The sequence below is a fragment of the Andrographis paniculata genome, unplaced genomic scaffold (genome assembly GCF_009805555.1).
Source record: "Andrographis paniculata isolate CXL003 unplaced genomic scaffold, ASM980555v1 Contig36END, whole genome shotgun sequence".
Taxonomy (NCBI): domain Eukaryota; kingdom Viridiplantae; phylum Streptophyta; class Magnoliopsida; order Lamiales; family Acanthaceae; genus Andrographis; species Andrographis paniculata.
In genome coordinates this window covers 1,215,014-1,227,617 of record NW_026137569.1, presented here as the reverse complement: position 1 = coordinate 1,227,617, position 12,604 = coordinate 1,215,014, and the positions used below count along the sequence as shown (strand labels likewise).

Genomic DNA, 12,604 nt, shown 5'->3' with positions numbered 1-12,604 from the left:
AATTCAAAATTTTTACTATTCAAATCTCAACCCAAAATCCAAACCCACGAACAAACACACCCGTTAACATGAATTTTGTGTTGTCATATAGGAGTAATTTAGTATACAGATTGCATAGTGCTTTCCAAAATTTTTACTATGCCAAAAAATAATGAACATTAATTTAAATGTTTTTTAAATAATGTTTTAAATAAAATATTTCATAAAAATAAAAATAAAAATAATAATAATAATATATTTTTCTAAGATTTTTGTTAATAAAAAATTAGGATAAATTGTTTTTTAATGGGACATATAATATGCATCGGAACCACCCATAGATGTATATCCATTTCAGTTTACCAGCGACGAATTCCATCGAAATTCCCATGTCTTAGGGTTAAATTCATCTAATTCTTCTCCAGATCTCATCATGCAAATCCTGATTTCCAGGAAACCTGTGATCGGATTTTCTCCTCAATTCCTGCAGCCAAACTTCGTCCCATGGAAAAATCTGGCTTTTCTCAGAATATACCCCCAAAAACCCCGACGTGGCGCGACTCTGACGCTGTGCTCTAGTGCTCCTCCGTCGTCCCTGAGCTATGGCGGCTGGGATGATAATCTACTCATCGCCGACTCGGGTGAGTCGAATCGATTTCATAATGTTATGGATTCTCTCGGAATCGGTGATAGAAAGTACGCATTTGTGTATCTGTTTGGGTTCGTTTGTGCGTTGGCCATTTCTAGGGTTAGGGTTTCTTCAATTATTGTATTTCCAGCTTGCGCTATCGTGTTTGCCCTTGGGTTTTCCGTTGGGCTTGCTAGAGGGGGGCAATTGACTGACTCGAGATTGAATTCGAATCGGAAAAAATATCCATATGACAATTTGATAGGTTGCATTGAAAAGTTGAAGAATTTAGGGGATAATTTGGAGGAGTACAATGCTAAGGTTCTGCACTTGAAAAATGATATTAACAGAGGCATAGAATGTAATCAAGTAACTGTGACTGATTTACAAAGCTACATTGATGTTATAGAATCTGCAAATACCAATTTTCAGAACACAATAGCTGCTGTTGAAAGCTGTGTGCAGAGTATGACAATCGGTAGCCATGGAAAGGAGGGAAGCTCTGATAAAGAGTCTGGTCAGAGAAGAAAGAAATTGGGAGAGAGTGGATTTAACTTCTCTCAGTATTTCGGGGCTTTGTTTCGTAGTGCAAAACCGAAGAAAATGACATCGATCGATGCAGAGGCAGATGATAGAAAACGGGGCAACATCATTGCACCATCTGTTCAAGAAAAGAAGGATCAGACAACATTGGCGCACGGTGGACATTTAGGTAACAGAGATCCTGTCATTACTCGAAGCAGAGCTGAAAATTTTTCTGGTGGGAATGCAATAGAAAGTGAGGTGGTTGAAGATGAGGGAAGGAATACAGTCGAGATGGATGATACTGACGGTGAAGTTTTGGACCAGACGATCTTAAACTATTGGAAAAAGGGATCAAGAATTTCGAGGGATAAGCGCGTGCATTTGAATGATTATCTGGATGAAGTGGAAACTCGTGCATATCAGAGTGATTCATATAGTTCTGTAGATTTTAGCATAACTATGAACCGTGTAAAGACTGAAGCTTCTTACGGTCACAATCGCAGACCTGAATTCCTGAATAGAAACTACGCTTTTCTTGACAATGTAGAAGATGATCTACAAGAGTTTGGTCCCGAAAAGAGATCTCCATATGCTGCTCGACAGAATGGACAAGAGAACGGATTCGGCTCTTCTCCATCATCAATACTTGATAATGATATAGAATTCAGCAGGTGTCTGGTGGAGGCTAAAAATCTTTTTGAAGAAGCGAAAGGATATTCCACACGTCGTGTCGATGATGCCAATGCAGAGCATGCTCTAAATAAGTCTGCGGTACTACTCTCGAAAGCGATTGACATGAGGCCGATGAGTTTATTGGCGGTTGGCCAATTGGGCAATACGTATCTTCTTCACGGAGAGCTAAAGCTGAGAAAGAGTCGGCAGCTGAGATCCCGACTTGTGAGAGTGGATTCGATGTCTGTTGATGGAGTGGGGAGAACACGAAATAGGATTGATCATTCACTTTCAAACAAAGACAAGATTGTGTCGACTCTTATGAATGTCTGCGAAGAATGCGAAGAGCTACTTATTAAGGCGGGAAGATCGTACAGAATGGCCTTGTCGATCGATGGGAATGACATACAAGCATTGTATAATTGGGGGCTTGCTCTTTCTTTCCGTGGCCAGTTGATTTCGGATATTGGACCGGTAAGTTTTGCTCTCGAGTGGGTAAAATTTCTGTATTCTAACACATAATCCATCCTAGGAAGATATTGCCATTTCATGTTATCACCGGGTTCTGACATCTCATTCGTGCTACAGACTGCAGCTCGTGATGCCGACAAGGTCTTCATGGCTGCCATCGACAAATTTGATGCCATTATGTCCAAAAGTAACGACTATGCGCCTGATGGTATGATCCTCCTGATATAAATTAGAATAAACACATTATCGGATTTGTCCTGTTGAATAAGTTATCGACCCATAATATTTCATCCACATTAGCACCGTCTACTTTGTAGCACAGCGAAAATAAGTCCATTTTAATCCATTATGCTAAATTGCAGCTCTGTTCAGATGGGGCGCAGCACTGCAGCACCGTTCCCGGCTAAGGCCAGGCCGTAGTCAAGAAAAGGTGAAGCTGCTGCACCAAGCTAGACAATTATATGAGGACGCGCTGTACATGGACACGGGAAATACCGAACTACAAAAGGCCCTATCATCTTGTGTATCTGAGCTGGAGTATTGGCACAGATGAGCATTCTAAGGTAAAGTAACAAATAAAAACATGTGGTTCATAGTTTATGGTCATTTTACACACCTAACAATAATGCACCACACAATTCTTTTATGGACCACAATAAATGTCATGCTTAAGTATTTTGGTTTATAGTTCCTTGATCGTTGGAAGATTCTTGCTAGCTGTATATTGTCAGATATCTTTTGTGGACATCATATTTCAGATTATTTTCGATATCCCTCAAGCATCTGTACCTCTTATTTACCTGCTAGAATGGATCTAAAAGAGATTGTTTGATGTTAAGAACTGCCAATGGCAAGACAACAGATATTTCTAGATAATTCGAAAACAGCAGTGATGTTCATATTATACTCTAGCTTGTCAATCTGATGGAAAAAAATTTAAGTAAAATTGCAGATACAAAGTTCCTTGCATCGACAAGGGATTGAATTTGTGCACCTGATCAAAGAGGCTTTCCAAGAGGGATGCTGAGAAAAGCCCTCAAAATTCCTGTAAATGGGATGATTCCAGCCAGGGTTTGGTCTTCTTCGACGACCCAAACGCTGCTGACACGATTACTCAGTGCCTGGATCATCACAGCCGCCAGGGAACTCCCGGGGCTGCACGAAATAGCCTCAGACCTCCTTCCAGGCGAGTTTCGACTCTTACACGACCAGCTGCCCTTGCCTGGACTTGATTCGTCGTCTGAAGAACAGCTTGAAGATGATGAAGGTGATGTTAGGGAGTTACGAAACTCATCCATCAATTCCAGCATTCCCTCTAAATTACTCTCCTTCAGCTTCATCTTCACCAGCTGCACCAAATCTAACGGCGTCCCACCGCAGTCTATGTGCGCCATGAGATCCACGGCCGGCAGCGCCATTATGGTTGCTGCAGCAGTTTCGTCGCAGCAGGCTAAAGCAACGGGAGAAATCTCCCCAATCAACCGATTCTCCTCGTCCATGACAGCTACCGGCCTCTGCTCCTTGATCGCACGTTCGAAGAACTCCAGTGCTGAGGATGCAGGCTTGTTGTAGGCTACAGCCATAACATCTGGATCGATAATGCCGAGAGACTCTACAGTCTGAGTGGGGATCGGAGAGAAGACTCCGATGAAGTTGAAGAGGAACCGAACCACATCTTCCTGCGTGAGCCAGCAGTAAAGGCGGCCATTGTTGTGAACGCAGGAAGATGGAGACTGCTGCCGGTTGAGGAACCTCTTCCTTGAGGTGTTGTTTATCAGGTGGCTATGTATTGGCACAACTAGGTTTTGAGCACCTTCTAGAATGCAGCCTATGGCTTCCCACAAACTGAAAATTTACACCAACAGAATACAGATCAGCAGATACAGTTGCCTCAACGTACAATTTGGTTGGTATTTGTAAATCTATCATCTCGATTTAGCATCAATAAGAATCATTCCAATTTCAGAGATTGTGCATTTGTTGGTTGCGATTTAGGCTTTGAATTTTCAACAACAACAAAAATGTCTAAGAAGGAAAAACACGAACAATATATAGAAGGCAGAAGATTAATCGAACCTAGAATTGGATTCCAAATGCCTAACGACCGATAATCCCTTGGGCAAAACATCAGAAACTGGAGACTGCAAAGCCTTAAAAGGATCGGCCAAATTTTCCTCTCTGCAGAGAAACAGAGTCACATCTGCGACGCTGAATTTACCGACGCACCTGCAGGAACCACCGGCAATCTCTCCGCTACATACCCATACGCCGACGTGCGTGTCCTCCGACGCCCTCAGCTTCGCCAACGCGTCCGCAATCGAGGCGTTCGCCGCCACACAAATCAATTCCGGCTTCCCTAAGCACAAATCTGAAACTTCTGCATTCAACAATCTAACTGCCATGCAAAACTTCGATTAAAAAATGACGGAGAAACTCCAATTGCAACGCGGATGCGTGTGTAGCAAGATAGAGGAGAGAAAAATGCTCGAGTTCCGGAGACCGAGGGCAGAGGAAAATCTGGTCTGCAGTCCACCGAGGGAGGAGCTCCGATGGAGGGTCTACTTATAGGCGCGGCTTCTGGACGACGACAAAAATAAATAAATAAATAAAAGGTAAAAACGACTTTTATTCCAGCAAATAAGTTGCATTGATTTTTGATTTATTTTTATTGCCGTAATTTTGCCAGATTTAAAGTTTGTAGTATAATGCGATTGGTTTAAAATTCATTAAATTATTTTACGTTTAGATACAAGTCTTTTCTTACCTGACGAGTTAAAATGAACCGCTGAAATTAACTCGACATGACCGTGCATTGATTTCGCTTTTCTTATTTGAATTTTAGGATGTATTTGAATTTTGTTTTTTTTTTTTTTTTTTTTGTGTATTAAATTTAATTAATAAAATTTATATTGTATAATTTGATTATGAATTTATATTATACCCAACATATATATATTTAAATTTTTATTTATCTATATTATAAAAAAATTTGTATGACATATATATTGTATACATATTTTTTTCATTTAATTATAATAAATATTAAATAAAATTTTAAATTAAAAAAAAAAATAGTTTGGCGTCCATTTTACTGTGCACAATAAAATTGGGCCAAATCACCTTAGGGAAACATACCCTTCAGTTTCCTTTTCAATTAAAATAATTAAATAATTTAATTTATTAAAATATGTAATCATATATTTAAAAATAAAATGACAATTATGAAAGACAGACTGAAAATAAAAAAAAAAACTAAATAAATTATTTGAAAATAATAGAATATCTATTTATAATTAGCCTATGTTTATATATATATTAATAAAAGTTTTAATATATGACTACTTGATACTTATTTCTCTATTTAAAAGGTTTCATAGAAAAGAGTTTTTAATAAAAATAAAAATAAAAATTATTTAATATTTACTTACATCATATTCAATAATTTATTTTTTATATATAAAAAAAATGTAAATAGACAAATTGGGGGGTCCAAAAAACATAGTACTAGGAATGGGTCATATTTTGTAACTTGCCCCTTAGCTTGTATTTGTCTTTGGGGGGTCCAAAAAACATTGAATTTTTTAAATATGATTAGAATGTGTAATATTTTTTTTTAAATAAAAGAAAATGATATAAAATGTGTGATAGAAAGAAATGAAGAGTATGACATTATATACAGTAATACTCCCTCCATCCCATGTAATTTGAGTGTATTACTGTAGACACGGAAATTTAGGTAAAGTATAATTAGTAAATAATTAAGAAGTGTATTAATAAAAATAATTATTATTTAGTAAAAATAATTATAGATTAAAATTAAGATAAGTAAATAATTTAATTAAAATTAAGAAAATTATAAAATTTAAAATGTGATTAAAATGCATAATTATATTTCCAAAAATATAATAGAACAAGTTATATGGGACGAACGAAAATAGAAAATAGAGATAAATTATGTGGAACGGAGAGTAATTAGCTAAATTAATGAGACTTGAGACTCGAGAAGCATGTTGAATTTAAATCATTATTAATACTATATTTTTTTAAGACTTAACTGAAGTATATTTAAGTTTTCAATTTTATTTTTTTACTATTAATTAACAATTTCATTAAAAAAAACAATTCATCCGTCTCACTCAGTCTGTTATTGCAGATATATGAAAATTTAAGAAAATTATAATTAATAAATAATTAAAAATATATTAATAAAATTAATTATAATATAATACAATAATTATACATGTTAAAATAACTAATTAATTTAATGAAAATTATAAATTATAAAATATAAAATGTGATTAAAATGTATAATATTTTTTTTAAAAAAAGTGACATAATATATGGATGAACAAAAATGAAAATGTGACATTATGTGTAGGACAAAGAATATACTTTTCCGTCTGGCTCTAAAGTCTTATTTACCTTTTGTGTCATTGTATTTAACGTTAAAAATATCAAAATTTTTCACAAATGTCATTACAATAGTATTATAAGATACTAAAATAATATTTTTATAATTTTTCATTAATTTGTATTACGTTTTCATATAATAATTAATATTTAAATATTAATACGTAAAAAGTAAATAGGACCCTTACAGTCAGACGATGAAGGTAGTATAATTTATCAAATATTTATTTTAATTTAAAATAATATATTAAATAAATGAATTTTTACTTAAAGTATTATTTTGATCATTTATTTGCATTACATAAAATTATTTAGAAATTAATAAAAGAAATTAAATACTAAATATATGTGTATATATTTAAACAATACACTTAAAAATGTTTAATTGAACTTCCTGGGGTGTGAAAGTTGAATCGAGTTCAGACAAAGGCATAACATATCGGCGATCGGGTCGTGTGAAGGGTACTTCTGTCTTTTCACTATTGAAGAAATAAATGCAGCTACGGCTTTTGTTTTGTTTAGTGGGTCAATCAATCAATCAGTCAAACCTCAAACCAAACAAAAGTTCCGTATGTGCCTCCCACAAATATTCCAAGTTCTATCATAATGAATTTGTGACTCTCTGAACACATTTATTAAATTAAAATTTAAAATATAATTAATATTTTTTAAAACCTATAATTATAAACAGCTAATTTTAAATTATATTATTATCGTCATTGGAGGAAGCGTTTCCGTACGTGAGTATATACGAGCAGAAATACGTATAGTTGGCGTACGTATATAAATGCCTGTGCAATAAAGAATGAGAGTTGGTGGGAAAAAATGCAATTGGACGGCTAATCAGTGGAGCTAATGGAAGGAGCAGGCGGAAAGGAGAAAGGGGTCGCTATCAACGCTATACGTCCTGCAGGAATCTGTATACGAAGGTCACACCTACAATCAAGTTTCGCGGTGTAGCTATGACTTTTGACTCTTCCTGCTTCGCATTCTCCACCGTCACCGCAACTTCACGCAGTGGTAGGGCTACTTTTCCAGGCAGTCAGGCACCTTCGGATTGGTATCTAATTCCGGTAACGTGCTGTTACGCTTCTACAGTTCTACTTCATTGCGTTCGTCGACCGAGCTGATTAATTTGTGAGTATATGAGTGTTTTTTTCGTCGCCCGCGATCTTAGGTTTTGGTGTTATTAGGGTATATGTGTATATGTAACTGATTGAATCGGAATTTTTATGTGCGAGTTTTGAATTCTGTATTGAGTTATGTGAATGAATTGCCACGCTTAAAGGATCTGAGTTTGTGTGGTGAATTGGTTAGGGTTTATGCATGTTAACTAGTACGATTTCCAGGAATATGCGTTTGTTTGCTGGTGAGAAATAGATTCTTGTATTCTTTTAAAATCTATTCATGTGCATAAAGAGTGCATTCATATTTGGAATGCTGACAATGCCATGAACAAAGGTTTTTATGCATTGTTAAAAGCATGTTTCGCCGAAGGTAATTAATATCTGTCGACAAATGCTATATTCAGTTTAGCCATAGTATCTGCTGGATATTTGTATTAAATTTTATCATTCTATGACTAATATCGATGTACATTCCAAGTTCAACATTCTAAATTCTAGTTCATATATATTACTTTGAATTTAGTTGGTGTATTGAATACGTAAGCGATTGATTTCACTCATAAATATGTCTTTAATTATAGAAGACTGATTTCTGTGCAATTATAGAAGATTGATTTAATAAAGTAGTTGAAAACTTTGAATGCTACCCCTTCTGCTCCGATCCCAAACATTTGGAAAGTGTGCAGGGTGTGATAAGCTGCACAGGAGCGGAATTTTGTATAAGAAAAGAAGGTAATGGCTGATGGAAATGTCTTGGTCAGCTTCTGTCCTGATGAGAAATCACTCAAGGATTAGGAGATTATTGATATAGACCATTAGAGGACATGAACTGCAGCTGCTTTGGCTTTTCAACTGTTCGCCAGAAGAAACATGACGATAAGGATCCTCATCAATCCAAACAAGATGAAGAGGGTAAGCACTCCATTAATGTTGAGTGGTAGAATCATTATTACAATTATTATTATTTTTTTCTGTGTATTTGTTTGAAGAATTTTGTTAGCTACCTTTCTAGGTTTCTGCTTACTGGTGATTCACTCCACAGTTATTCATATGATAATTTTCATATATTTTGTTGTCATGTCTCATTGGGCCATGGTCTACTGTAAGAATCATGCTTCCTATTGTAGGAATTTATTTACACTCTTATATATATGTTGCTCTTGCTTGTGCTTTGAGCTAAGAAAATTTTAATGCCTTAGTATCCAATGCATGCAATACTTTTCACAGAATGAGCAAGTGATACTCTTGATATGAATGTGAACATTTTTCGCTGAAGACGGTTAGATTCTCATCAGCTTCATTCATTTCGAATCATCATACTGATTTTGTTGAACTCGCATTTTCTCAAATTTAGTGTCTAATTGGAATCATGAAGTCTAAGGGATTCATTCCTATGGTGTTGACCTTGGAAAATATTGGGAATATGATTTCAATGGTGGCTTCTACATGATACTTTACTTATCAATTCAGTTATTGTAGTATTTCTTCTTTATTTACCTCCTGACATTCTTATTATTCTATTGTATCTAGGGACCTCCATTGCAAAGACCCAAAACTTCACATACAATGAATTAAGAGCTGCTACTAATAACTTTCATCGAAGCAACAAAATAGGGCGGGGAGGTTTTGGCACAGTTTATAAGGTATTATAATGTTAAATAGACTTTATCCCCTGCTTTTCTGTGCGACGATTTAACCTTTCGTTTCCATAGATTATTAGAGTTCTTATAAGCAATTCAGCCACTGACATACATCATATTTTCCAATCTTTAGTGGTATCGAGTAAACGTGGATATCAATCTTGCATTGGGATAAGTTATAAATTGGGACTGCTTTGATGTTTTCCAAGCAATTGAAAACATTTTGAGCTGTCCTTAACTAAAGTATGGCAATGAAAGTGACTTTTAGATTTTAACACATTGCAGTAGGCCTATTTTGTTGTTTAATCTTTTCGAATTATGAGTTACTTAGTTCTGCATCCATGGGATACCATGTGATTTCTATCCAATCCATTCATGTTGTGTAGGGAATTCTCAAAAACGGAAGAGAAGTAGCAGTGAAGATGCTTTCCGCAGAGTCAAAACAGGGAGTGCGCGAGTTTCTAACTGAGATAGATACCATATCCAATGTCAAGCATCCAAACCTAGTTGAATTACTTGGTTGCTGTGTGCATGAACCTAACCGGATTTTGGTGTATGAATATGTCGAAAACAGCAGTCTTGATCGTGCACTACTCGGTATGGTAAAGAGAACTTGTGGAGAAAGTCAAAACATTTCCAATAAACTCTGAACATCTTATATGCATTGACAGGCTCAAAGAGGTCTATAAAATTAGAATGGGAAAGGAGGTCCATCATTTGCGTGGGGACTGCAAGAGGGCTTGCATATCTTCACGAAGAACTCGTGCCCCACATTGTGCATAGAGACATCAAGGCAAGCAATATACTTCTGGATCAGGACTTTCAACCGAAAATTGGAGACTTTGGACTAGCTAAACTTTTCCCTGATGACATTACACACATAAGCACAAGGATAGCTGGAACAACGTATGCCCCGTTATCTCTCTTTCAGCATTGTCCATAGTTTGCACAAAATATACTGATTTCTTACTCATCCAAATAAAAATTTTAGAGTTAGCTTTGATCTCTAAAGGACTGTTTCTAAGTGATGCATCGAATTTCTTTGAAGCAGAGGATACCTTGCACCCGAGTATGTGTTAGGTGGTCAGTTAACCAAGAAGGCTGACGTGTATAGCTTCGGAGTTTTAATCCTTGAAGTGGTCAGTGGCGGAAGCAGTGGAGATACAAATTATGGAGGAGTCCAGAAACTGCTAGTTGAATGGGTCCGGTTCCTTTAAGTTTCTCGATACTCTTTCGTCTATAGCCTTTTCTCATGTTTTGCTAATGTAGACATATTTTCTTGATAGGCATGGGAGCTTTATGAACAGGGGAAATTGCTCGAATTGGTTGATCCAGAACTCAAGGAGTTTCCAAAGGAAGAGGTTCTCAGGTTTATAAAAGTGGCTCTCTTCTGCATCCAAGCAATTGCAAGTAGAAGGCCAACAATGAACCAGGTTATTGAGATGCTGAGTAAGAATGTCCGGCTCAATGACAAGGAACTAACTCCTCCAGGTTTCTTTGAAGATTCGGATCGAAAGCGTGGTAAAATCTCCAAGGATAAGTCAATTAGCCATCAGATGAGTTCGATTCCTGTTTCTATCACTGAGGTTGCTCCAAGATAATCCATTTTCACAAAATGATGTTAAAGCTTGATTTTGATTTCCCATGTCATGTTGTTTTTCCTATGATCCACATTAGATAAATATATGTTGATACTTCCGAGTTGAGCTATAAATTTCGGAGAATCCAATCAATATTCTGTTGGATTACATATGGTTCATTCTTTTACTGCATACAGAAACTATTCTACTGACTGTTGTACAGATTATTGCATTCTTGAAAACTTAGCAGCAGCACAACATTACAATGGTAAGCATGGTACTGAAATAGCTGTATTATTCAAATAAGTTGAAACTCTTTATTACAGCAAGCTGTGTACTTATCAAATGCCTATATATAATGCAGGAACATAGTGACAATCAACCCTGGTGGCTTTTGAGGAAGTTAAGGATGGTGGCGTTCACTTCATCAGGAAACTGCTCCTGCACAAAGTGACTCCCTTCAGGTATGAACTTGACCTCCAAATTAGGCACATATTCATACACTTTCCCATCCCTAACATAGCTTTCCGTGCCCGGAAATTTAAAGGCATAGTCTTTCTCACCCATGATCAGCAGTGTTGGTAACTCAACTTTAGGCTCTCCTATATCGAACTGCGGCGCCCCTGCCGGCCTGCGATAGAATGGCATGAGCTTATGGTATTTTAGCAGTTGGATCAATGGATAGAGGAAAGTAAAACCTGTATCTGTAGGGGATCTGCAACGCCGTCTGGAAGCCCGATTTCTCGTACAGGTCTCCATAGACTTGGAGATCATCTTCCGAGAACCAGTCAGGCAGAGGAGCCGATGCCTCCACCAGGTCCATAATCTCCTGATTCTCATTTGCTATAGGCAGTTCGCTCCTGGAGAACATGATGTACACTTTCCTGACCACTGTCTTGGCGTCGAACCTCCCGAAATCGGCCTCTGCCCGTCCCGGCTCCTGGACATAACCTGTATTGTTATTACTAGGTGGGAGAAGAATCGATAACTGGTTTGAGAAGTGGGAACTAACCTGCCATCTTGACATGTAGAAGCCTTCAGGGAGTCGTTGTTGGTGCTTGGGAGGACGTGGGGGCATGAATGGCACCCCCAACGTCGCAAATCCGGACACCCTGTCACGGTGGAGAAGGGTGAATATGGCCACCACGGATGCTCCGAAATCTTTGCCGATTAGCACAACCTAGATGAGTTGATGTTAAGTAAGAGGAACTATTAACTAAGGTGCAATTTGGCTGTCTTACCTTGGGCAGGTTCAGGGTGTTGAGGAGTGCGAGGAGATCATTTATGAGGTCCATGAAGTCAGCCTTCTCAGGCTCCGGCGGGGGGTCGGAGAGCCCGAAACCTCTGTAATCGGGTGCGATCGCTCGGAATCCGGCTTCGGCGACGGCGAGCATCTGGTGGCGCCATGAGAACCATATTTCCGGGAAGCCGTGGAGAAACACCACCGCCGGAGATGAGGTGTTCCCGATCTCCGCCACGTGGAGGTTTAGGCCGTTGACTGGTACGTACTTGTGCTCTATCTTCTCCATTTTGGATTTTTGGGTTAACGGTTCGAGATTTTTTTATCATTAT

The 12,604-nt window shown here is 37.3% G+C and overlaps 4 protein-coding genes across 7 annotated transcripts; 2 read left to right on the top strand and 2 right to left on the bottom strand.

The window, feature by feature from the left end:
- The first annotated feature begins 321 nt into the window (after window positions 1-321).
- Window positions 322-4,240, top strand: LOC127249731 (uncharacterized). The gene is made up of 3 exons (XM_051272675.1): window positions 322-2,278; window positions 2,393-2,483; window positions 2,638-4,240. The coding sequence occupies exons 1-3, from the start codon at window positions 413-415 to the stop codon at window positions 2,826-2,828; spliced, it is 2,148 nt and encodes a 715-aa protein (XP_051128632.1). The 5' UTR covers window positions 322-412; the 3' UTR covers window positions 2,829-4,240.
- LOC127249732 (CBS domain-containing protein CBSX5-like) lies at window positions 3,274-4,824 on the bottom strand. The gene is made up of 2 exons (XM_051272676.1): window positions 4,352-4,824; window positions 3,274-4,120 (listed from the first exon to the last, which is right to left on the bottom strand). The coding sequence occupies exons 1-2, from the start codon at window positions 4,675-4,677 to the stop codon at window positions 3,274-3,276; spliced, it is 1,173 nt and encodes a 390-aa protein (XP_051128633.1). The 5' UTR covers window positions 4,678-4,824.
- Window positions 4,825-7,508: 2,684 nt separating this feature from the next.
- Window positions 7,509-11,200, top strand: LOC127249531 (putative serine/threonine-protein kinase). 4 transcript variants are annotated; one of them, XM_051272367.1, is made up of 7 exons: window positions 7,509-7,758; window positions 8,499-8,724; window positions 9,343-9,455; window positions 9,839-10,049; window positions 10,124-10,358; window positions 10,501-10,654; window positions 10,739-11,200. In XM_051272367.1, the coding sequence occupies exons 2-7, from the start codon at window positions 8,637-8,639 to the stop codon at window positions 11,051-11,053; spliced, it is 1,116 nt and encodes a 371-aa protein (XP_051128324.1). In that variant the 5' UTR covers window positions 7,509-7,758; window positions 8,499-8,636; the 3' UTR covers window positions 11,054-11,200. The 4 variants fall into 4 exon arrangements, with proteins under 4 accessions (XP_051128324.1, XP_051128322.1, XP_051128323.1 ...); XM_051272365.1 differs by having other exon boundaries at window positions 7,509-7,822; XM_051272366.1 differs by having other exon boundaries at window positions 7,509-7,822; window positions 8,492-8,724.
- A 101-nt stretch (window positions 11,201-11,301) lies between these two features.
- LOC127249533 (uncharacterized) lies at window positions 11,302-12,596 on the bottom strand. The gene is made up of 4 exons (XM_051272370.1): window positions 12,274-12,596; window positions 12,045-12,212; window positions 11,731-11,972; window positions 11,302-11,663 (listed from the first exon to the last, which is right to left on the bottom strand). Exons 1-4 carry the CDS (start codon window positions 12,559-12,561, stop codon window positions 11,411-11,413), a joined length of 951 nt encoding a protein of 316 aa, XP_051128327.1. The 5' UTR covers window positions 12,562-12,596; the 3' UTR covers window positions 11,302-11,410.
- Between the last annotated feature and the right edge of the window lie 8 nt (window positions 12,597-12,604).